Genomic DNA, 26,200 nt, shown 5'->3' with positions numbered 1-26,200 from the left:
ATGTGTATCATGATACATGTATGTGTCTTCTCTCCCATATCATACACACATCCACACAATACCCCCTTCTCCCAGTACAGGCTCTTATACTGATCACAGTCAACAAAGAAACAAAAAGAACATTTCATATGAAAGGCTTATGCACTCAAAGAGTAAAGTGGGATTTAGTGAAGTAGCATGCTTATGATGCCATGTCTGTAAACAGGCAGGGTATATAATGGCAGTCACAGATAAACCCAAATCACAACTAAAGAAACTGTTTTTTAGTGAAATGGAATGGCAACTTGGGCAACAGCTTTGCCTATTCAGAGATGAACTTACCCTTGCTTGTAGCTTAGCTGTGGCTGGGAGAGGACTATTATGCCCTTTAAAACATACACCTGAGGTGCCTCTCTTTCACATAGCCCAGTGGTTCTCAACCTTCCTAAGGTTTAGAACCTTTTAATACAGTTCCACATGTTGTGGTAACCCCAACCATAAAATTATTTTCATTCCTACTTACCTGTTATTTTGCTACTGTTATGAATTGCAATATAAATATTTGATATGCATTGCATGATGGTCTTAGGTGGCCCCTGTGAAAAGGTCATTCATCCTCCAAAGGGGTCGAAGCCGCCACGTTGAGAACCACTGACAAAGCCCATTATTCTCCTCCCTCTACCCCCACATCCTGGTTAACTACCCATGATTATCCTGTGGCTAAGGCAAGAGATGGCCAGAGCTGTGTAGAGTTAACTCCCATCCAGCACATTCAGGCTGGCGGAGGTGACGTATGGACGGAAGTCACAGCGAGAGGTGAGGTCCAATATTAGAAAAGTGTGAATTTCCAATGAAGACTTCTACTATGAAGAGGGCTGTTCTACCAGAAAGTAATTTCTAGTTTTCAAACAGATGATGTGTGACATTTGATGTTTCTAAATTATATTTTTATCATTTTTACTCCTTGCAAAAGACATTTCTAAACTAGATGCAATTTTAACTAAGTAAGTTTATATTAGCTTTACCTTGTCAAAAAGTCACTTTTAATACCAATATAGTGTATGTCAAACCTATAATACCTTTACATATTGGCCCAATTACTGGTCTTCTTTATCTTCTGAAAGTTTTACAGGCATTGATCATAAAGAAATGCTATGTGGACTTCAGCATTTCTATGTTTATATCTGAATACATAATAATTCTGAATGTAACTTTGTATGTTTCTAAAGTTATAAGGAACACATTGATAACTCTTGACCAACTGGATAAATGGGAAGCAGAAAAAGAGATAATTATGAATAAGCCAAAATTAGTTATTGATAGACACTTATTGGTGGTTCTTTAGCATGCTGAACAAAAATATAAACCTATGGTTTGATTCAGCTCGAGGAAGACGGAAAACAATGGCTTCAGAAGTAACATGAAACAGCAAAGGAACTCTTGGGCCTATCCATAATGTTTTCAGTTGGCTCAAGGGATGGTCACAGAATATAAGCCCCATCAGAGTAGGCATCTTGCTCTTTACTGCTCATTTCTTTACACTCAAGTATTTTTTGAACAAATAAACAATAGGAAGAGGAAGGAGAAAAAGAGGGCTTTCTACCCTGTTGGCCCACCAGATGATGAAGAAAACAGTTGTCTCTACAAATGACTGAGAATTGAAAATTTGGAAATTCTCTGGATTTTCCATTGCATATCTAGCATTTAAGGAGATAAGGCCTTTTCCTTGTCTTGGTCCATTCTCAACGAATACCAGGAAGCTGTAATCACTGTGCCACCTTGTGGTCATGACTGGAAAGTTCATTTTTCCTTAATGGACCAGATAGTCCCTGACCCATGCACAAAAGGTACCAAGGAATACACTAGAAGCAACTTAGAGATAAATCAATCAATGCCTATCATCCCAGTGAAGTCTAAAAGTGTCACTGGGAACACAACACTCTATAATCTACAGATGAAGGTGTGCCAAAGGGGCACTGATGACTTATCCTTATTGACAACCAAAAACAGAAGACAGAAAACACCACAAAATAAACACAGGTTAGGTACAAAGAACATTCACAGAAAGAACAGATGGCGCACGTGTGGGATGGTGGGTGGTGGTGCTCCTGAGAGGAGGTACAGTAGAACAGGACCAGAACTGGTGTGTGCTGAGCATGATAGGAACGAAGCTCCCCTTGGTGGGAGCCATGGTGTCTTAGGGAGTGTCAAGTAAGGCTGGAAAGGCCAAAGCAGAAGCAGCAGCTAGACTTGGTGGTGTGTGTGAAAGCAATCTCATCTGAGGCAAACAGGACACTGTGGTCTGGGTAAAAGGTTCAGCTTTTTTTCAACTTCAGGTTCCTCAGCTCTAAAGCAAGATAGATCAAATTGTACTGGCCTATTGTGGGCAGTAAGCGACAGTAGACAGGAGATGCATCCTATAATGAGGAGCAGTAGTAGCCAGTAGAATTTTACATAAGTTGAGCAAAAGTTAGTAAGGTGAAGACACTGAATGGCAACTTATTTAATAGATCCTGGAAAACTAGCAAGTTGATTTATTTTATTTTTTAATGTTGTAAATTACGGTTATTTCTCCTACCTCTATCACCCCAAAATCATGTAAGGCTCCAGTCTTTCCTTTCCTAACCCTTTCCCCAAAAGGTGATACTCCTTCCCAGGCAATTGAACAAGGGCAAGACTTCAGGCTGGACTCATTTCTGCCTCTTCCTCCCCCATCCTAGAGACAGGAAGGCATGGTGACAGAGGAACAGATGGATGGCACAAGGGCCTGAGAAGATCAAGAAAAGAAGCACCACTCTAGGCTGAGCGTTTTCTCCAGACTCAGTCCCTACATGTGGGAGAGGTGAAGCCATGATTGGCCAGGCCTATCATACCTAGCAGAGCCACAACCCTTTCTGGAGTAGCCCACTTAAAGTTGTGGATTTTCAGCAAGGCTGTACCTAGTGTTTTATAGCTGTGGATAGGTTCCTACTTCTGATTCTCCATCAATCTGGTATCCATGGGTGGGAAGGAGAAGCAGTCCCTGCCTACCCTGAAGTATCATTGGCTGTCCCAGGAGAGGAGTCAGCCTGAAGCAAGGGCAACCAGGACCTAAGAGTGGCTGACACATATGCACAAATCATAGATGCTCTTGTTGGGTGGTATTCCCTGGAAGAGGAAATCTAAATTGCAGAGCTGATCTTGGGATTCAGTACCTACTGTCCAGAAGGTTGAAAATGGGCCTGTGGATAAGAGGTGGGAGGTAGTATGGTCAAGGGCATTATTACATTGGGGATAAGAAGGGTAAGTAAGAGGTAGGTAGCTGTCCTCACAGGGAGTCTCCACACCATCTGCTGGACATCCCAACAGGATCTAGGGAACCCTGAAATAAGTGAAGGGGCTAGGTGCCTTGCTATGAGGAAAGGGGGAAAGGCCTGATGATTTCCTCTGGAAAGTCCCCCCTCTACTCTTGTAGGTCCTGGAGGGAACAGAGGGGCCACAGAAGGTTCTCAGAGGAGTTAGGGGGTATAGTATATAGCCCTTTGGATCAGCATGCTGGGACCATGTTGATTTCAGGGTCCTCTATCAGGAACTTGATGTTGAAAACCCTTCCTGGATAGTTGTGGAATCCTGGGAGGCTGATAGTGCTGGCCGTGGAGCATTAAGGGGCTCAGGTCCTTGTCAAAAGCTGTGTGTGCCCTGGGTCTGCCATTGCTGGCACAGGGCAGTGTTCTGAAGGCACAGCACTTCTCTGGGATCAGGCTCATGCCCACCACCCAGAAGGCCCTTAACCTGGGCTTCACATGGTCTTTGGAGACCTTAAGGAAGCAGGGGTTAGAGGAAAGGTTGTGGTGGATGGAGTCCTTCCAGCCCTCATAGTTGTCCCCGATGAAGGGGAATACTGCTGGACCTGATGGATGACCTGGGCCAGCTTCAGCCTATGGATAGAAGTATGCGGTCTGAATTACCAAGGTGATCGCAGCCAATGAGGTATAGGTTTATCAGACCTTAGGTTATCTCTTCTTCCTCCTCTTGGGGGGCCTCGAGGCAAACTGTTTGGGGGGACCACAGGTGAGGTTGTAAGACCCCAAGAAAGGGGGGCAGTCCTGGGCTGGGGCCTGGCCTATGAGAGGGCTCAGGGCAGTGAGACTGTGTGTGTGTGTGTGTGGAGGCTGGGTCTTAGCCTGAGGCCATGCTACCATGAAGGTTTTAAAGAGCAGGGTGAGGGCTGGGATGTAGCTCAGTGGTAGCCTAGCATGGGTAAGACCTTGCATTCAATAGCCAGTGCTACAAAAACATATATAAACAAAGCTCAGAGTGGGTATGGAGAAGGGTGATGGTAGAGACACTTAAGACCTCAGGAGTGTGGGAAGGAACCCAATGCAGGGAATAAACAGGACAGAGTTAAGGTGAGTCCTTTTTTACCTTAACATGAACCTATAATGTCAAGGTACAACAATGATAGTGATGATCCTGAATATGGTGGAGAAACATGGGTTCTGAATAGCCAAGCATGCTACCAATGCACACACATCCAATGCTGTGGTGTTAAAGCATGCACCATGCACCTTCTGAGTTAGTCTTTTGGGTAAAAATAGTAAGTTGGACAATTGGATTTGGGGAACAGGGAAGATCAGCAGTCCCAGACCGATGGCAAATGTAATAATAACACCAAGGTGACTGTTCAGGGAAACAATGACAGCGACGGGTGAGAAAGCAAAAGCATAAACAATGTGGGTCATGTTGGAGGTTAAGATACAGACACTCTCATGTCCCACTTGGTCACCAAGAGTCTTTTCTAGAGGTCCAAATGACCATGTGACTGACATGCTAAGGAAAACACAGGCATTTATCATTCTGCCCACTCATTTTATACCTAAGAATTTAGTTGAAGAAAATTACCAGAGAGGTAAACAATGATTTATGCACAAGACCACTTAAAAACTATAAACCTACCTGACAACAACTGGGAGAAAGCTAAACAATTGTGTTTTTTCCACAAAGATCTAGCTTTTGAGAAACAAAAGAAGAAACACATAAGGATACAGGAAGCTAACTTTATACAATGTGAGATGTTTTTGTTTGCAAAAAGTGCATTATACAAAAGAACATAATTCAGTTTTAAAAACTATTATAGGCTTCTAAAGAAAAATGCAAAGGAAATATCCATTCATATTTTACATACACTTTATGATAGGACCCCAGTGTTGCACTGGGAATAAGGTATCATTTTCTATTCATATTTATGGTATCCTGATTGCTTATGACATTTAACTCAGTATTACCTCTTCTAATTCATTCTTTTAAACTTTTTTTTCCCCATAAGAGATTACCGGGAAGCATAAAACAGCCGCTGAATTTTATTAACATAGAGAAGCCATCACACTGTGTTAAAAAAACAAAACAAAAAACCCACCACAAAACCAATGAACAAAATTCAAAAGTATTGGAAATGCTTCAGGACAAAACCAAAAACATAACTTCAACAACTATTAAGGGGGATTATGGGGAAGGAGTAATGTGTGGGCTGAAAGAAACAAGGGAATTGTCAGGTAACTGTAGGCCTGGGCTTTACTAGATTCGAATCATGCAATTGCTAAAAGGATTAAATGCTAGCCAAGAAGATGTGAATTTGGCGAATTAAGGATAGTTGGTAAGATTGAGGAATTCTTGTTTGAGGATGTAATAGTTGCACTGTAATCACACCTTTAGAGTCTGTACTTTTGGGGAATACCAAAAACACTATACAAATAACATGAAACAATCTCCCATCAAATGGTCTCCAACAGAGGGCTGTATCTGTGTGGGGTGTAGCTGAAGCAAGCCTAACTCCTGCACTGCTATAAAAAGTGGTCTGGGTACAAGAATTAATTCTACTACTTTCTCAACTTCTGTCTATCTTCAAATCGGCCTACAAAAAAGAGTTCAAATGATCTGTAAAGGCAGCATTCCCCTTAATGCTGTACAGGCAAGCCTGTGTGTCTACAGGTTACACACCTCGTGGTTCTGTCCTGGAAGGTAACGGATAGTGACAATTTACTTACATGTATGATGTCCACTCTTCCAGGAACTGAGAAATGCCTACAACCAGTTTTGAGACTTTGACCCTGCTGTGAGGATCTCAGGCAAGTCACCTGATATTCTACTCTACTGAGGCCAAACACTTCTTTTCTTAGCACGAGATGGACATACAAGTAACGTTATAATACACAATTTCAGGAGTCATGGCCTTCCTCCAAAAGATGCTTTTTTTTTTTTTTGGTGGTGGTGGGGCAATAATTACTCCTGGGCAATGTCTTCCTGGGCAGATGATTTTCTATCACATAGCTCCTAACTGTTGTACAAGGTTTGTTCAGACTTTTCTTCACCACAATAGATCCTACAGATTGCACCAGAAATTCACTATATGCCCAGTTCTCAAAGAAAGAAAAGATAAAGCTGGTGGTACATGTCTTGCCCTCTAATGACAGATCAGGAGGAAAAGTAGATACCACACAGGATGGGACAGAGCTTCCAGCAGGTAACAAGGTGGCTGTATACAAGGCAATATCACTACAGCTCAAAGAGCAGGCCAGGGATATATAGAAGGGGCTCACTTGCCTCAAGGAGCTGTGCTTTTCATGGGGGTTATGCCTGAAGTAGAGCTTTCAAGGTGGTCCTGCCTCTAGCCATAGGGCAGAAGACCTCAAGATGAGTGAGAGGACAGTAGTCAATTATCTTGCAAAGGGCAACCTACACATGGCTCAGGAGCTCCACTTACCTCTGGACTAACAGTCCCCAAGGAGAGCACAAGGCATTTGCGAAGGTGGACCTCTAGCTGGTCCCCTAACTTGTTCCCTATGTCTCGTGTCTGAAGTTTCCCTTAACTAAAGCAGGACTGTTGTGTAGTTATCCTGCCAGGGTTTTCCAGGTTGTTCCTCATTATTCAAGCAACTATACAAAGATTCTTTTGTATTTGCTGCTGTCTCCAAGGGTCCTTGTTCATTCAGCCCCTCAGAACTATTCATCCTTGGATTCTTTCTTATAGCCTTCCTACCAGCTGTTAGTTTGAGGAAGCCCTGCTTGCAGTCTGAGGAGAGGATCTAGCTTAGTACCTGACTCAAAGCAGGTACTGAGCAGTCTGCAGTTTGCATAAAACCCAGGAGGAAAACAGAGATGTAGGTAGTTGGCTTATATAGAAAGAAGCATGGAGGACCATGAGTGAGGTAGAGATAGTGGTTTTGTTAGCGTGAAGCTGCAAATAAAAGGAACCATGGGGAAGGAACCTGGTGCTCAGTGACAGTGTGTACAGAGGGGTAGGAGATCACAGAACCGCAAGTGTCAGGGAGTGCTAACACGTGGGTGAGCAAGGACAGGTGGAAGAACAGCACCATCAAAGGTAGTGACAAACTAGCAGGAGATAGGAAGGCAAGAGGCTGGAATTTACAGAGCGATAGTACTAAAGATCCACGCATGGTGACACTAGAAAGATGCCACTGGGTTTGGCTCCTGGGAAGGGATGCTATTTTCTTTTGTGATAGACTGGATGGCAAGAGATGGGGAGGTAACCAAGACCACATACAAAACACAAATTGTTTTTTCATGAAGTAGGCACTGCTGAGGAAAAAAGATACTTGAGGGGTTGGAATGAAGGTTAAGATTTGGGTTTTGCTTTGTTGATGGAAGACAATTTGAGCACAGTTTATAGGTACAGAGGAAGAATGGGGAATTCCAGTATGAGTATGGGAGGGCTAGCCTAAGTTAGGCTGGTGTAATAGGTTGTCTCCAGCAGCTCACCTCATGCCATGCACAGCCATATGGTACAGCCACCTCAGCTAGAGAGCTAAACAGCTAGATATACTCTCCCCAGGGTTCTGAAGAAGTGTTGGGCAACTCTACAGAAATCCAGAAGTAAAGGCATGCCAGACAGGGACTGTACAGAGGGCACAGTCTGCTTTGGAAAGGGGCAGGATGCCTGGTGAGTTTTAGACAAAGGTGTCAGAAGTTAAGGGTAGAGACTGCAGGGGGAGGACTGAGCACAGGGACTGAGGATCACTATTACCAAAGGCCCAGCTTGAAACTCAGTGAGTCTCTCTCCCAACTAGGACAAAAAAACCACTGAAGAACTGATACAGCACAGCCCTTGTCTCACTGGCTATCCTCCCCTGCTAGGTTTTTGCCCACTGCCATCCTAATACTCAGCCACGGGTCAAAACTCCACTGAGCTGTACACCCTTGCTCTAGGCCTATTCTTCTGTGAGCCTGGCTCTCTTGTCCTTCCTCCACATGTCCACTGTGACTATGCACCTACAACAGAAGTGCAAAACTGCTATTCTGGTTCCAAGTGAGTGATCATGGGCAGTTTTATGATTAGAAGCCTGAGTCCTGGCTGACGTCTAAACTGCATGTTGTAGGGGTGCTGAGAATCAGGCATTATTGAAAATAAACGCCCAGAACTTTCTGGTAAACATGGACCCAATGGGGAATATCTGAGCTTTTCACATAGCAGAGGATCCCATGTCAAGGCGGGAGTATGTCGCACATCTTCCTACTCAAGTTATTCTGAAATGAAGAAGCACCCTGAGTTTCCTAACTCCAAATCCTCTGCGTGAACAGCTCAAAGACTTCTACAGCACATGGAGCAAACTGTGAGGTAGGCCGTGAGGGCTTGCCCTGGTCAAACCCAGGCACACCCATCTCCTCTTGCCTTGCACAGCTCCCTCAGAAACAGCTCTCCAGCATGGCTGTCTCGGTGCACCACGCAAGAAGCATACTTCTGCCCCTACTCCCGCTGAAACCACATCTTTCACCTAAATGTCGCTCCCTCTTTTTTCTTGCCTGCTTTCTAACTCACGCCTTTCCCAAGGCCCATCTCAAGTTTCTCTTCTCCCTCCCATGAATACTGTAGTGTTTGGTATCTATATTATTCTCTGGACATTTAAAAATATACTACCTTTGTGTTCCTTTTGTACTTCTACCCACTGTTCAAATGGCAGTTTTAAAAGCAAGCAAAAACTAAGGCAGTGAATATAGGTCCCCTAAAAGAGTGGCATGGGTACCTTTCCTATTTTAGCTCTTACTTAGCACAAGAATAAAGTTGTAGTTGTCAGGATGCAAAGTAAAAACAAAGCCAATTATGTCTCTCACTACAGAATGGATCAATGTCAGATAACGATGATCATCCTGAGCAGTGGCATGGTTCTCTGCACTTGAGTGAAGGCAAGAAAGTTGCAGTCTATATTTTGAAACGGTGTAAAATCTGGTGATTTTTAGATAAATCTGTATAACCGTTAACATTGCTTTGTTAAAATAAGGTCAGCTTATCCAGTCTTACCTTGAAGTTGCTATGAAGAGTAATAAATGAGAGCAAATAAATTTTTAAAAAGTTTCTTTGAAAGTGATAATACTACACTACTGATTCAAAATTTAATCACATTTCAACCAGTTATTTTAAAAATTTAAAATGGTATTTTATGAAGCTGAAAGAAAAATTCCCAACCCTTCCACATGGGGAACATTACAGGACTACCAAAGTGAAGCTCTTGCCCGTGGCCTTTTCATCAGGGGACAGCACACACACTGCAGTCATTTCTTCTACACCTCCTGGGAGGGAAGGGCCATCAGGACACTTTGGTCTTAGAAGCTCAATATCTAAAATTAACCAACCTAAGCAATACTTTCCATTGCTACCATATAGAATTACACTGTTTACTGAAGCAAAACCATTCAAAACTTCTGAAAGAAACAGTGATCATTCAGAAATCAGGTGGCTTGGCCATAAACCTGACTTAAGGCAACTGTGTCTGAGATCCTTCCTGTAAAACAAAGTTTAGATTTATAATATTTTAAAATCTCCTTTAACTTAGAAAGCAGATATATTTTCCACCAAATTCCATATATATGTATGTATATAAATATATAGCTTAATAAGCATTCATACAACACTTTCTAACTTGAGTTAATATGTATAAACTTTAAGCCTAACATAGGTTTACACTAACAAATTAATTTATAATTAGCTTTTATAGTCTGTCCATATTGAAGCTTCCTATCTCCCAGGCTGCTTTGGAAATGAAATGATGAGCCAGGTACAAGCAAACCCCAGTGTTTTATGGCTGAAGCACAGCATTAATACTTAAATACGATGATGATATAATTTAAAAGTCATGTTGGTCAGTGATTCACAGAATTTAACCAATCAAGTTAAGTTTCCTTTCCTTTTAAGCAGAAACAGTCTCTTTTTGTGTGTGATCCTTTTGGTTTTGCTTTTACTAGGAAGAACTTGTAATTACAACTTGGCTAAAATAAAAAAAAAAAAAACTTATGATATTTTTCATCTTTACATGCTCAGAACCCCTGCTTTCTTACTTGACCAGTTTTGAGCCACATTTGGAGAACTAGCCCAGCGCTGCTTTATTTTAGTGAAACGGCAGATTAGACAGACAACAGCATTTACCTTTAAAGTTTTTCCAAATTCTCATTTTTGGCAGCTGAATACGGTACTTCTGAGCTGCATAACTTTTGAAACCTAGCTGGAGCACAGCACCACCCAGAGAGACAGGGCACACACAACAGCGTCCACGCTCATCTCAGCCTGCACGCCCCTTCTCCACGAGTGCTCCAGAACTCACCACTCACACACAACCGTGTGCCTGCCGCAGCAGCACTACCTACCATACACAGGGTGGCAGCACTGAGCGGAGCAGCGCCAACAGCAAGCACACTGGATGCCAATGGGAGCACACCAGTGTCTGAATCCTGATTAGGAAAGAAGTTCGTAGACACACGGGCATTTTGGTTTTAATTAACAAGTCCTTTTAATTCTGGCAGAGGAATCGTGGACTGCAGAAAGGCTATTATGAGTCAGCCTCGGAACGGGATCCGTTATAGTCTTTTAAACTGTTTTCTCCTATTCTTGCTGTAACCAATAAAGGGTGAATTGAGTACAACTTCATTCAAGTATGACACTGGGCCAATGTGGAGCAGAGCAGTTATATCTGTAGTGCCTACTTTGAGATAACCAGAGCTATGGTTAAAGGTACTTCAGAAGAGAACAGCATGCTGTGAGAACAAGGGCATACTTAAGAAATAAAAGTTTAATACAACTGAATTAAGTTATAATACACACAAAGAGGACTTTTTAGGAAAACATTCAGAATAGTACTTTTAAAAACCACTGAAGTAGCGCTGTCTTAGTAAACACGTAATAATTAAAGCTCCCGAACACAGCAGACATGCAGCTAAATACTAGGCTATCTGTGACCACTTTTCTTTAAAAAAACAAATAATATAATTAAAGATACTAAGATCTTTAATGTAATTTTGGCCATTTAAAATGTTTATTAACTGTCAAAGGACAAATGCTTAAGACCTTTTGCAGACTGCCAGACTTTATTTTATTTTGACAATTACTTTGTTTACAAACTTCTGGGACTTAAAAACAGATTCAGAAACAAAAACAATTCTTTCAGTTAAAATTCTGTCTATTTCAACAATAAATCAATTTATTCACATAAATATTTAAATCTCTTTTTCCCCAATTAAATTTATTATTTGATGGTTCATTTTCATCTCAATTTGGGTAAACAATTATGATAACACATCTTTATACACATACAGTTGATGCATGGCACATTATTTTTGAGGAGTCTGAAAGAGAGCCTAGGGAGGCTGACACACGCACTGCCCACAGAGCAGAGTGACATTGGTCATCTGCGTGACGACACGTCTGAGGACGCACGGGTTTGTGAGGGGAAAGCGGAGCCCACACTGTCACCGAGCCCTACAGATGTGCACTGTACTCACCCAGACCTTCACTCTTTGAAAAGCCTCTACATCTTCCAAGAACGAGCCAGCAGGGCTGCTTCCTCCACTCTTGGTGTGACTACTTTATTGTCCGTCCAATTCTATCTTAATGCTGAGATCATATGCCTTTCCAACCATTTTCAAATAAAATACCAATATTAGAAGAGAAACACAACTAAGATAGAATTTACTCAATTAAGTTACCTCAGACAATAACAAATTACCAAAACACAGGAAAAACATTTTCTAACATTTACTTAAGCAATTTTAAATGTACTAGGAGGGCAAATTTATACCTGGGGCTGAGCTTGCAATCAACTATACTGGACATACCAGTGCTTATTTTAAGGATATGATAGGTCTTAACCATCACATGTAAAGTAACAAACTTTCCATAAACTTATAAAAATTATAAGTTTCATGTCAAAGTAATAGAGCTAATTTCCCTTCTCCAGAATGGAATATTCACAGAAATTGTATTTAGAAAATGTAAAAAGCAACCTAAGAAAGGGAATGTACTCTTATATAAATGCTATTTTACTTCATTGCCTTAAGATAGTACAATAGAATCTTTTATTGTAACTTCTTTGGGCATGATGAGAACTAATCTGGGCTCTGTAATTAGAGCATTAAGACAATACAAAAAATACAACTAATTTACTGAGAAAACCTATCAGACTAAAATTCAATTGGTGCTCTTTTGAACCTGCAAAGTTAAACAACCTTAAGTTTCCAGCCTTGGTTTCTGAAAATTCTCTTCATCCAGAATAATCAACTGATGGATCTTCAGAAAAATAAAATTGACAGTAACACTTTCTGATTCCGCCTTTTAGACAAAAGATTTATAGTCCTTATTTAAAAACTGATTTTTAGTTTCCAAAAAATGTATCTTAAAGATTCTAATGCCCACTGATCAGACATTAGATGTTTTTTATGATGTCAGGTGGCAGTTCTTTAATTGTTACATTTACTCTGAGAATAGTCTCATACTCAGAAACCGCAACATAGAAAACCATAAACAACCTACATGCAATACACCAACACTGGTATGGGACAATAATTTAAATCTTAACAACAGAAAAGCTTAAAATGAGACTCTCATTCAAAAAAGGTATATTTGAAGACTCTGAAATGCACTACCATCCACTGCTGGAACGGACTCCTGCACTCCCAGAGCAGGCTGCAAAATTAAAGGTAAATTCTACTCCAGATATCACAAGAGCAGGTTTCAATTCTCCTTCAGAAAACCAATTGCTAATTAGTAAACGAGAAAGAGAAATGTCTTTAATCAGCAGCATACACCTTAAAATATCCTGAAAATGAACAGTCTTCTTGGTGAAATACTCTTATTTATACCTTATAAAAGCCTTTAAAGTGTTATTAAGACTGTAAGAAATTATTCAAATTGCCCTGAAAAATCCACAGAACAAAACTATTCTTAGAATGGGGCTTTGAAATTTATTTTACTATCCTAAAAAAGAAGTTTTAAGTTTTCCAATAAACAACAAGAAAGGCAATTTTCAATGACTCCTAAGGCTCTCAAACTATTTCACCTAAGTACATATTTAAATACTCTTTAAAATCTTTTTAAAAAAACATCAGAAAATGACTTTCTCCTTTTCCTTCTGTTAAAAAAAGAATTTCAAATCATCACTACAAATCATTCTTAGAATTTAGTTTAATCAAAATCTAAAGAAAGAAGGATCAGGGGCTCTGGAGGTCTAATTTTAAAAGGTGGTTACAAATCCAGCAAGTTACACTAAAAATATTTTGATAAAATTCCCCAAATTAACACTCAGATATCCTTTTTTTGTAAACTTGTGATTTTTGCTTTATAGTTGATTATTCTTTATTTACATAAGTTGAATCTTAAATTTATCATAATTACTATTTTATTCTAAAATTCTTATTTCTCTGGTCTCTCATCATTATTTTTGGACATTTTAGTTTACACTGATGTTGTAGTACACTTCCATTGTTCAAAAGTCTTATATTTAAAAAAGCATCAAAACCACATTTTTGTTCTCTAATATCTTCACATTTCTAGGTTTTCTATGATTTTAAATTAGGAAAAAGTTCCACTTAAAAAACAAGGCAAAAGAATACTTTTAGCAAACTGTTTTTCCTATTAACCTAGGATGTAAGTGCAGAAGTTCACTCACTCTACACATGCACATACATTTCATAGGTAGTCATCTCAAATTCCCAACACATACTTTGGTTAGTTTTAATACCAGGATACTGTAGTAACTCTGTTTATAAGACATTCAGGGACTTTTAAACACTAACAATTTTAATGCAATATCACACTACTTCACTTTTTAAAAATGAGATATTATTTGTTTTATAACATTTTTTTGTACTTTGATATGCACTTAAAAAAAGCAAAATCCTTACGAATAACACACACAATACATACACAGAATCAGAACACAAAAACATTCAAATGTCTCCGATAGTCAGCCTCAGCATGTCCTGATCAGCTCTCCCCTACAAGGAGGACATACAGACAGGAGGACACACTAGGTAGAATGCAAACCTCAGGGAGATAGGCCAATAAATTGAAAAGTAAAAATCAAACTATGTCTCTGTAATAATTTCTATTAGGTTTTTATACAGATATATTTCTTATAATGTCAAATGTTAACAACTACATACCAACATTTCATAAAAATTTATAACCTAGAAATACTCATTTATTTTCTCAAATTAAACCTAAAATTAAATTTTCAAATGAGATATAAAAGTTGCCCTGAAGTGAAGAAAAAGCAGTAACAGTAGATTTCAGATTTGAGAGTTTCAAAAAAGTTAGCAATGATATGATTACAAAAAAAGCAACGATAAATCACTTCTAAAGTGTCTTTGTGTTGGAATGGAAAAGAACTCTTCTGCCTGAGTTCTGAAATCACAGTGACCATGTACCCTGCCCTCACACTGAACTTGTTTGTAAACACTTTTCGAAGGCTACCTAAACACTTACTAACTGCTTAAGTATGCTGCCTACATTAATTCCTGTTAAAATTAAAGAAATAAAGGTATACCTTTGTTTCCAAGCAATGACTGACATGCTTTCAACGTATTCAGTGTTTCAGGAAAAACATTGTTTATCAGGTTCTTAAAATATTTTGAATGATGGCTCAAGTGAGAGTTTCTCTGCCTTGCACCCTGAACAGACGCACTTGCTTAGCTTCTGCTCAACAGACACACTTTTCTTCTTCTGAAACTCTCTCCTCATGTGTAACAGGTTAATTTTTTACATGTTAAATTCCCAAGGAATAAAATAACAAATAATAATATTAAAACATTTCTAGAAGGATGAACATTTTGATTACACAACTTGAGAAAAATGATTATTTAAGCAAACTTCAAAGACAGCCATAGACATAGGTTTTAGTTGTCTGTCTTTTAAAATCCCAGTTACAATAGGAACAGAACATTTAATTTAGAAAACAATAATTTAATCCTTAGGTAAATTTCCAGAATATCTTATAAGAATGTATTTAATAACAATAAAGATTATGATAATAATGAAGGAAAATTCCCATATTTGATTGATATTAAAACATAAACAGCATTCTTAAAATTTCCAACTTCATTGATAAAAGCAAAATCACTACTTTAGCTAAAAATGTCTGTTTATTGAAATATTTTGATTATAATAAATACACAGATAATGGAGTTTTATCAGTATTAGCCCACACTCACTAAATCATCCATCACAGTAGAAAAATCCTTTTCAGAATTTTGAACAGCAACACTGAGCATCTAAGTCTCAGATAGGAATCTAAATCGGTGAGATTTCTTTGACTTTAAGTGAAGTAAGAATGTGGAGCAGGAGATATCCTTAGATGATTTCTGTAAATTGGTATAATTTAACGGGACTTCCAGAAAAAGGAAGTTCAACAGGTAGGGTTTCTAGGACATTAAAGACCTTAATGCAGCCATTTCAAACCAGCTACTGTGGCACTCCCTACTAAAGAAGACCCAAGGAGTGACAGTTTGAAGTTGGGCGTTCTAAGTACATTTTCTAATTTAGAAAAGTAGCTGGTTGTACAAAGCCCAAACATAAAAGTTTATATCACCCTACATGAGAAAGAATAACCTTTAGTAGGAGAACTTCTGCTGAGGCTGACAATAAAGAATGGAATCCTATTTTTAAGTGCCCAAACAACTGAAATGGCTCAGTGAGCTAACAACTAAAATCAAAACTTGCCTTGACTTTGACTGACACTGAATTTATTGGTATTAGTATTTGGTTTGTCAAAGTGGCAACTGTTCAGTATCCAAGTCTCAAGTATTTTAAGCACAAAGCATAATCCTGACTACTTATAGTCAAAGTAACTACCTTAAGTCAAAAACACAATGAAAATGCAAAATAAACTTCAGAGGTTTTATAAGTAATGATGGAATATGAAACCTTTGGACAGAAAGTTATGGTGGGGAGGGGTTATCTTCTTCATTGGTTCTTTAATCTCTTTCCAAACCATTGTGATTTAATAGTGATCTGTGACACTATTTTCTTTAGTGACTTCTTAGAAAGCTGTAGTTGTTTCCAAAGTGGGAAACCACAGGATGATGTGCTCACAGGACACTGATAGTGTTCTCATGGAGGTATTTACAGAAAGGTGCCGAGAAAATTCAGTTAGAAACAGGAACTAACACACAATGGACTTTAAAATAATAATTTTTATGCAGTATGGCAAAAGAGAACATTGCCTAAGAAGCCCAAAAATTCAGTTCTAACTCTGATCCATTTCTACAAATTGTAAGAACAAAGCAAAATAGAGATTTATTTCCTAAACTCCATCTGCCTGTGGAAACTGAATGTAAGTTGTTTCCATTCCAGATTAATCTTAATCTCAAATACAGTACAGTTAACAATGTACACATTTTACCTTTTGAAAATACTGGGGACATCTATGACACAAGAGCCCACAGTAGCTAACGACTAGTAAACATTTCCTGTTAAACACAAATCACTTCAGCCAAAAAAAATGCAAATTGATAGGCTTCTGGATTTTCAAGCATTTCATTTCCAAAGTGTAAAGTTACAGCATATGCACAGGGTGGACTTTAAAAATGGATGTATATGTAAACTTTTCCATGGTCTTCATGGGAGCCACTCCTGCCTCCCCAGAAATGTCTACTGCTTACAATGGTAAGGAATCTTCACCTCTTTGCCTGTAATTTTCAACCAGAAGTCCTCAATGTACCTGAAGCCAAACTGAATATTAGGTATTTTACAAAATGGCTGTAAACCCCCATTATGGGCATACATGGCTCTTTGATCTCACTGCACAGAATTCATAACTGTTCAATAATGCTATACCATTACACCACACACCTTCAACTATTTCCATTTTTCCACAATTCCTTCCAAAATCAGCTTCCAGAGCAAAGCAATGTAACATGAAAAGTTTCTGGGAGGGCTTGTTACATAAAAGAACAGCGTGGATGAAAACTAAGCCACACTCGTATCCATCTTCTACTGGGCTTGTTTACCCTCCTCTCCCTCCATCACTCCTAAACGTGGGTGCACTTGAGTAATGGAAAGAGAAGGCTCTTCCATCACCACACACTTCCAGCACCTCTGCCTTTGGTCCTCAGACAGTAAGTCTCCGTAGGTGATGAAAACCCTAAGAAAAGAGAAGCTGTCTCTTTAAAATGCCCTGCTCTGTCCCAGATCCCACGTGGAACCAACATCAGCAGCACTTTCCCACTAACATCTATGTGATGCAAGAGGCACCATCCTTTTATATACATAAAACCAGAAAACCTCAGTTCAACATTCCTTAGTGAGGGCGAACAGGTGAAGCAAACGTGTCAGGAAGGGAGAAGCCAAACAACTCCCCACCCCTCCCCAGAAGGTTCGCCAGTCTCGCCCTCCAGTCTCTCTGGGCAACAGCACCTTTCTACCCCTCCTCTGGAGAGCCCAGTTTGAAGAAAGGAGGGAGCCACTAACAAAACCTGAGGCATAAATGCGACGAAAATGCAATCTAAAGCCGCAAAGGTTTATTCTTCCAATCACACACATTAACTCTATTAAGAAAATGGCATCACTTTTTTTCTACCAAAAAAAAGCAAGCCCCGCAAAGATCATCAAAAGGGAGTTATAAAATAGCAAATATAGTGTTTATCTTATCTCAGATCAGTCCACATTACCAATAAGTTTAGCAGTTTCTGCACTACCACCTCCCCCTCCCTCCCCCTGCTTCGCTTGCATTGGATTTTCACGTTTTCTCATTGTCGGTGGAGTTATAAAAGGCTTTTGCCCTTCGAAAGTTTTAAAAAATAAATAAATATTAACTCCTTGGTCCCTGCAAAGTCAAAATGGACTTCAGGGGAAAGGCGGTTCACACTTTTACCTTTAGCGAGAAAGGGGGGAGCATCCCGGATTTTTAGGGATTTTTTGCGATTTTTTAACAATTTTTATTTGGTTATATGCCTGAGTTCTCCCTCCATTTTGGTTGTTTATGATACTGACAACAAGCTGTCCCTGCTCCGTCCCGATCTCCTGCTTTCATTTAGCACCCCCTCCCCCTACGCCCCCGCCGCCACCCTGCTGGGTCCGGCGCCCCGCGGACCCCGCACCCCGACTCGGATATCCCACCTGGGCAGAGGGCAAAAACAAATGCATTTCTCCAGAAAAGAAAAACCTCTTCGGAAAAGGGGGCAAAGTTACCCCAAGTCACTCCCAGTGCCCCCCAAATATTGCCGACCGCGGGTCTCCGCCAGGCCCTTTGGGAAGCGACCTTCCCCCGGGATGTTTTGGTGGAAAATGCGGAGAGTTTCCTCTCAAAACCGAATTTATATTAATTTTTCCCTTATTTTTCGGGTCTCTAATGTCTTCCGCTCTCGCTGCTGCCGCTGCCGCTGTCACAATATTCACAGCACCAGAGAGGAGGAGGAGGAGGAGGAGGAAAACTTTTCAAACTTTCCAGACCCTGAATAAAAGGTTTTTTTTTTCCCACCGACCTCACCTTCGGGTCCCCAGCCGCGTCGCCCCCTGCCCTGTCAGCAGCGACCTCGGGAGTCCTCTTAGCCCCGCCGCACGATTTTATTTGATTTTTTATTATTATTTTTCTCTCTGGGGTCCTGAGCAGGGGCTGGGAGTAGCACAAACTTTTCCTCCTCCTGCCGCCGCCGCGGCTCCTCTGCCCCCTCGGCTAGTCCCATAATTTAAATAACCCTGATATTCCTCCCGCTAAACGCCTCCCCGCCGTCCCGGACCCCGGGAGAACTCACCGCGGGGCTTTAACATCCTCCCTCCGGCCCGTCCGCCGCCTTTACACCGCCCGCGGAATTTCTAATAATTTTTTTCTCATATTTCGGGCTGGACGCGGCGGGCCTGGAAATTGTTTCCTTACGCCTCTTTCCAGCAGCCATTGTAGTGTATGCGCTGCCCCTGCAGCTCAACTTGCAGCTGCCGCCGCCGCCGCCGCCGCCGCCGCCGCCGCTGCCGCCGACGTCGCGCCCACTGCCGCCTCCCCCCGCCCGCTCGGCCACCGCCCCCGCCCCGCGCCCGCCCGCCGGCCCGCCCTGGCCCCCGCCCGCCGCGGTGCCCGCCCCCCTCACGCTCCGCCCGGGCCCGGCCAGTCCGCGCGGCCGCCGCCGATTCCGGCGGGTCCATTGGTCGGCACAGCTGCCAGTCAGGCTGAAGTGTTAAGAGCGAGGCTGCAGGGCGGGGGGCGCGGTGGGGCGGGGCGAGGGCGGGGTCTCACGCCGCCCCACCCACTCCTCCTGCCTGGGCCCTCCTCCCGCGGCCCGGGGGCGGAGCGAACAACGCCCGCCCCCGCCGCACAGAGTCCCTCGCGCCTGTCAATCCGGCAGCAGCGCGCGCGGATTGGACGGACTGAAACGGGGGGCGCGGGGGCAGCACGTTGGGGTGCGCGCTATTTAAGGTCCTGCTGCGTGAGCGACTGACGTGTTTGGAGCTGTAGCCGGCTCGGGTGCTGGCCGAGTGGCGACCGGTGGTGAGTGGTCTCCGGCCCCTCCCTCCCTCCGCGGCAGACCCTGGACAACGCTAGCCGGGGACGCCTACCCTAGTTCTCGGCGCCAGTTCGTCCGCGGCATGCCGTGCTGTCGCTGCTCGCGCTACGCGACTCCTCCGGCTCGGGCAGCGGAAGGTGACCCTAGACAGGTCTGGGCACCCCGGATTGTGTCACTCCCCGCCCAGCCCTTCCCGGGTCCTCGCGGTCTGCTGCACCCCCTTCCCCAGCCCCTGTGTCGCGTCCACCTGTGCCTGTGTCGGATACTGCGGAGCGGCACCCCGGAAGGCGATGCGGTCCGGGAGTCGCATCCTTTGGGATTCTCCTCTGATCTCCCAGTGCCCGTTAGTGTGTACTTTTTAACTTTTTGTCCTTGTTCCTCTGCACCCAGGTTTACGGCGTGGTGTGTTTCTGCTTCCGGATTTAACCCTCAGACCCGGCTCTGAGCAGCCTAGGGGCCTGGACGAGTTCAGTAACGTGCCCTTCCCCCACTACGGATCAAAGCTACAAGGAGAGTGGGAATTTGGAACTCTTTGGGTAAGCCATTTGCCCTTTAGAGTAGATTTTAGTGATTCCTCAGATGTGCTGTAGGTTGGCAGCCTTCCCTCAAACCTTTGGTTTTCTTTTTGAATATCCTCTTGGAAGTAGTAGAGAGTTGTAACAGTTGTTCACTCTGACTCTTTAAAGAGTAAGCAGATAAGGCCTCTTTAGCAGGCCACTCCATCTTGCCCTTCAGCCCCACTCCCCTTCAGCCCCATTTCCTCTTCCTGAACAGTTAACACAGGGATTCATACGAAGGAGGTGGCATTCTGAAATCCATGCTTAAAGTGACTTGCATTGAGAATCCAGAATAAAAAACACAAAAAACAATGAAATGGGAATAGCTTGAAACAGCAAATTTAATGTCTGCGTTGTGTAGGTATTTTTAAAGCATTTCTGGCTGATGACAATGAAATAGAACAGAATTCCTTCATGATTAGGACACAGCTTGACTTCTGTTTGTGTCTGATTGTTGCTGAGATGATAATGCCTGTGTATGAACTGTCAAGCAGAGTTCTGTGAAGACATGACAGGATAGATATGAAAGAGAAGGTTGTACGTTTGTACGTGTTCTTAGTTCCGTTATTTCTGTTAGGAAGAGGCAGTCCTGTAAAATCCTGTCTTCTGAGGAGGAGAAACTTCTAGACACAGTTGGACTCTGCACTGAGTCTCTGTCAGCATGTGTCTGTTGGCTGGATATTTTCAATGAAGGTCATGAAATCCAATAATCATTTGGTGATTATTGAAAGTTAAAGGACTGCAGAATAATCAGATCCATCTTTTAGCCCAGACATCCTGATCTTTCTCAGTATAGAAGGAACTGGACAGGGTGACCATTGACAGATAAATGTTCACTTATCAGGAGTTCATGGGCTTGAATTACTTTTTCGGCATATTTATTATTTCTTTTAACATTTCTGTGACATTTCATCCAAAAATTCTGACTTCTCTGAAAAATCCCATGCTTTTTTTTTTTTTTTTTTTTAATTCAGTGGAGTTGTGTACATAATGCTGTTTTACTTCTCTGGAATATACTTTGATTTTTAGTTAGGAGTAAACTAGAACAGGATTTGGGCACGTAAGCCAGATCAGCCTCTTTACACTTATTATAGGGATTTTTCAAAGATGGTGAGTGGCTCATCAATGCCATATCAGTATATTGAAACAAATAAAGACCATTCTGAAATAACTGTGACTATTGCTTTTTACACCCTGCCTCCTTCTTTGAAGAGAATTGTCACCAGTTTCACTTGAACTGGAGTTTGAAGAGCAGTTGTCTTGAACTATGATTGATAGACTTACTTCATGAAGTGTATTCCTTGATTTGGAATAACTAACTGGCACTAAGTGAAATGTGGTGTCTTTAACCAATAGACTTTTTGCAAAGCTGTATTTTTAAGACTTGGATTGGAAAATTACTGAACCACAGTAGCATTCCCTGACTTCCTTCAACCCAGGGAAGTGTTATTTAAGTAGAAGGTAGTGCTGGAATAAACTTTGAATTGTTTTTTAAACTGTGGCCTTTTAGAACGTTGACTAAGCAGTAACTGGCTTTTTGATAGATGTGCTATGTTCCATTGTTTACTACACTTTTGAGAGTTAAGTTTTCTGTGCTTCTGGGGCTGATGACATTTTCTGGTCATTTCCTTCTTACCTGTTTTTCTCCCTTCTGCCTTCAGTGAGAAGACAAGATGCCTATGGTTGCAAGGCGGCTGAGAGATCCTGACATAAACCCTTGCTTGTCGGTAGGGTGATTTGCTTTTCATTGTCATGAGTGTTAACGTGGGAAAACCACTCTTAATTTTGTGGGCATCTGTTTTATACAGTTATTGAATAAACTATTATTCTGTGAAAAAGATATTCCTGGCCAGTGTATTTTATTTCACTCTAACATTTTTAAATGACCAAATGTAGCTAACAAAGACTCTTTTCTTCAACTTTGCTTAGTTGTGAAATAAGCAGTGTTTGGTTGTTACTATAAAACTTGACAGGCATATGTAATGCTAAGGAAAATCTTGAGTCCAAACATGATATAATACAGCAAATTTAAAACAATGGTTTTAATCACAGCAATTATTTAAATCTCTTTGAGACAAGCTGGCTGAGTCATGGGTTGACAGTATGATTAGCTTATTTTAAGCTTAATGGTTCTCACCAAGGTATCTTTTAAACAATGTTGTGTTGAAATAATAAGCTTTTGTTGACATTAATTGGGTATAGCTTGTAACATTTTGTTGTGACCTTGCCACTCCTGAGAAATACAATATAAAAATCATCATATTGTTGCCATGTGGAGCACTAATTCACCATCTTGTATGGCTTTTTCAAAAATATACATTATACAGTATATATCCGTTGGTCTGTATATTCTGTTTTCAACAGCTTTATTAAGTAAGTAAGTATTGTTTAGATAAGGTATGTTTCTTAGATTTGGGAAGGAGATTCTCTGCCTATTTGAAACTTTATTTAACTTCTCACAGTCATACCTTTCACTTTGAAGCTTGTTGTCCAAACTGCTTCTAGTTCAGACAACTTAAGTTTAATTATCAGTGGTAACTACCTCATTTTAAACTCATGGCCTTGTGTTGCTAACTTTCTTTTTGAAGTACATTAATGATAACTATTAAAATTGCATATGTAATAGTATGCTTGCATAATGGAGTGAACGATAGCCAAAAATGCACCTAGATGAGTGCTGTTAATTTAGGTTTCCTTGATGTAGATCACTTACTCTCGTAATTTACTTGGAATCTCAAAACGAGCATTAAGATCAAACATCAAGTCAGAATGAGAATTGGGGAAAGCTGGGAGACCATGAGCTGGGAGACAGGTTCCTCTCTCTTGCTGTGGAGCAATGATCAGCATGGTATACCTTGCTTTAGCTTCTGGAACATAGGACCACAATCAGTGCTTTGGCTCAAACTCTTGTGATCAGATACTTAGAAAACTGGCCCAAACTGGAAAAAAAAAGATGTCTTTTTAAGTTGAGTGTTTTCTGGAATAGTTGGCTTTATTATTTGGGTTTTATAAGTCTACCCACTAAAATGAACAAAAATCATCCATTTCACATCTGCTCCGAGGGGAAGCAGCTTCAGAAGGCTTTATGTTTGGATCTCTCGTAGACCACATTCCACATTTTAAATGATGACTCTCTTACATATTTAAGGAATCTGATGCTTCTACCAGATGTATGGATGAAAATAACTACGACAGGGAAAGGTGTTCCAATTACTTCTTGAAGTACAAAAACTGCCGGCGATTCTGGGTAAGCTCCTCTTAGTACACTTCTTGTAGAACTCTGTTCTTAGGCTCTTGACTAAAGCTGATATCAGTCAATAACCCACAGTCTTCTCCATGATGGCCGTAGGGAAATTTAACCTTCAACCTTATCTTCTGTGTGGGTTTTTCAACTCTATGGGGTCCTTGAGAGATTGTTTCATTCTATGCTAACCGTTAAAGCTTCGGTTTTGATATGGATAAGTCTTCCTAGGGAGGTATCTGTAGTCATAAAATAGCCTTGTTATAAATTTGTGTTTCCTGAAGAGGAAGAGAAAGTACAGTTTACCCCTGATGTCATAGATCTCTTTAGACTTCTATTTCTGTCTCCTTTCCCACAGGCAGTCACAGTTGTTACAATGTGATTAATACATTGATAATTCATTTCTGTTTCCCTTAGTACCATATCCAGCTCCTTCCTTTTCCTTTTCTGATAGTTAGTATCACTTAATCATGCACAGCTTTTGTAGGTGGACTCTTGTCTATACTTCATGGCATATTCCTATCCCACTCCTGCTAATAATGTTTTCTGTGGGGATAATCACGTTGGTGTAAATGTTAATAGACTGAAACATTTGGAGTTCCAGAAGTAGGTTTTAGAGTTTTAAAACTTGGGTTTTAGAATTTTCTTTTTGAAGAAACAATAGAAAATTACTGGCAAATTATTGCCATTTAATACATGACTGATTTTGATTTTTTTTTTGTTTTGTTTTGTTTTGTTTTTCTGCCTATACACAGAATTCTGTCATGGTCCAAAGAAGACAAAATGGAGTTCAGCCACCTATGCCTACAGCAGCAGAAAGAGATGAAATTTTGAGAGCAATGCAAAGGATGCCCTATTGAGTATTTGCATTAAAATTGCTTCTATAACTTAAAGCAGATGGATTTTTTTTTTTTTTTTTTTTTTTTTTAAGTCGGTGACTGTTGAAATCTTAAGACTTTACTGGTTTCATCCCAGGCAGGTTTGAGTTGTGCAAGGTGAGACAGAATTCAGGTAGCCTTAGGTCTTTGGTGTTTGCTTTTAGTGTTGTGACAAGAATGTTATTGCCATGCTGTCCCTCATAGAAGGACAGCAATGTGAGGAAGGACTGTAGGAACTGAGCTCTCCTGGGCCTAGAACAGACTCCTAGGGCTCTTACCAAGGTAGTGTTTCTAAGGAAGGAAATGATGGGAGGAAAGCAAACTGTGATTGTGTTGAAGAATAGCCTGTGTTTAAAATGAGTGGAGAATGAGGTGGAGAGATGATGGGTGAGTGAGTTGTGGGTGCAGTGGGCTGCAGATCTGGGGTTCTTCCCTGAAGTCCTCATCCTGCTGCATCCACCATCTTTAAGGTTAGTGCATTCACTAGGAGATAAATGGGCACAAGAACACTGCAAATGTTTTGGCGTATACAAAACTGTTACTTCTTTAAAGGAACGCTTGATTCTATGATTGTGGCTAAAATTCATGAATTTTGGATCACCTAAAGCCACAGTACAAGTTCTTGGACCACAGTAATAGGCAAAAAAGAAATGGACTCTTGTAGAAGTAGAGTTTCTAGTTTCAGATGACAGTACACACTGCATATGGGGTTTATTAGATAAATCAGTGTGGGGGAGCTTAATTTCATTTAATGATAGGAAACAGTGGGAATGTTTGCTGTGGTGACTAGATGGTACAGGAGCTCTCCTTATTTTCACTGCTTTTTCATAGTTTGTTTTGTATTTAATAATGTGTTCTAGGAAGTCAAGGCAAACTCTTGTGTCCCTTTCCGTCACCTGGTCCTGAATCAAGAGTATCCGTGACTCTTCAATGAACTCTCCAGTCGAAAACCCAGCTCAGAAGTATTTAAACCAGATGACATTTATTTTTTTATTTTATTTTTGAGACAAGGTCTTGCTATGCAGTCCAGCCTGGCCTGGAACTTGATGGTCCTCACACCTCAGCCTTCTGAACACTGGGATAATATGTGAGCCACCACATCTGGCTTGACCTGATTGTTGGATGAGATTCTATTTGAATAAAAAATGGATTGAAAATATTTTGTGGCGCAGAACTTGTGGGAGTAGCCAACCAATGTTTGGTTTAACTTGAGGCCTATACCAGGAGAGGGAACCCATGTCCTACACTGCCTGGATGGCCAGGAACCAGAGACTAGATGGCCCAGAGACCTAGGATTGGTGCCTTGTCCAGTCATCATCAGAGAGGCAGAGACCTATAGCCACACACAAGGAGAGAGAATCTAAGTTGGAGGTCTCCATCAGGTCTTTTCCCTAAAGGATTGGAGAACCCCGTAGAACAGGGTGAGGAAAGATTGTAGGAGTTAGAGGAGATGGAGGACACTTGGAGAACATGCCCACCAAATTAACTAAGCAGGTTTCATATGGGCTTACAGAGATTGAAATGGTAAGCACAGGGCCAACTGGGGCTGCATCACATCCTCTGCATATGTGTTATGGCTATTAGTTTGGTGTTCTTGGGAGACTCCTAAAAGCAGATTGGGTATGTCTCCGGCTCTTTTGCCTGCTCTTGAGACTCTCTTCCTCCTATTGGGTTCCCTTGTCCATCTTCAGTATGAGGGCTATCACCTTGTCTTGTATCTGGTTATTATCTCTTGGAGGCCTGCTCTTTTCTGGAGAGGAAGCAGGGAGAGTTTATCTGGAGGAGAGGGGAAG

The 26,200-nt window shown here is 41.2% G+C and overlaps 2 protein-coding genes and 1 pseudogene across 6 annotated transcripts in view; 1 reads left to right on the top strand and 2 right to left on the bottom strand.

Annotated features, from left to right (window-relative positions):
- Positions 1–19,189, bottom strand: part of Plag1 (PLAG1 zinc finger) — a 44,556-nt gene extending 25,367 nt beyond the window's left edge. For both annotated transcript variants that reach the window (XM_028894313.2, XM_037202442.1), the window contains exon 1: positions 18,988–19,189. The gene's annotated coding sequence lies outside the window, so the exon portion shown is untranslated. The remainder of the gene's footprint in view (positions 1–18,987) is intronic.
- On the bottom strand, positions 946–3,956 carry LOC114710216 (annotated as a pseudogene).
- Positions 19,190–19,614: 425 nt separating the features above from the next.
- Chchd7 (coiled-coil-helix-coiled-coil-helix domain containing 7) lies at positions 19,615–25,566 on the top strand. Of its 4 annotated transcripts, none has more exons than XM_028894322.2 (6): positions 19,615–19,715; positions 20,122–20,267; positions 21,950–22,015; positions 23,437–23,535; positions 24,285–24,389; positions 25,268–25,566. In XM_028894322.2, exons 3-5 carry the CDS (start codon positions 21,962–21,964, stop codon positions 24,387–24,389), a joined length of 258 nt encoding a protein of 85 aa, XP_028750155.1. In that variant the 5' UTR covers positions 19,615–19,715; positions 20,122–20,267; positions 21,950–21,961; the 3' UTR covers positions 25,268–25,566. The 4 variants fall into 4 exon arrangements, with proteins under 4 accessions (XP_028750155.1, XP_037058336.1, XP_028750154.1 ...); XM_028894320.2 differs by having other exon boundaries at positions 19,657–19,882; XM_037202441.1 differs by lacking the exon at positions 25,268–25,566 and having other exon boundaries at positions 24,285–24,419.
- The last annotated feature ends 634 nt before the right edge of the window (positions 25,567–26,200 follow it).

The sequence above is a fragment of the Peromyscus leucopus genome, chromosome 2 (genome assembly GCF_004664715.2).
Source record: "Peromyscus leucopus breed LL Stock chromosome 2, UCI_PerLeu_2.1, whole genome shotgun sequence".
Taxonomy (NCBI): Eukaryota; Metazoa; Chordata; class Mammalia; order Rodentia; family Cricetidae; genus Peromyscus; species Peromyscus leucopus.
Note: the sequence above shows the minus strand (reverse complement) of the source record. Positions and strands in the feature narration are given on the sequence as shown.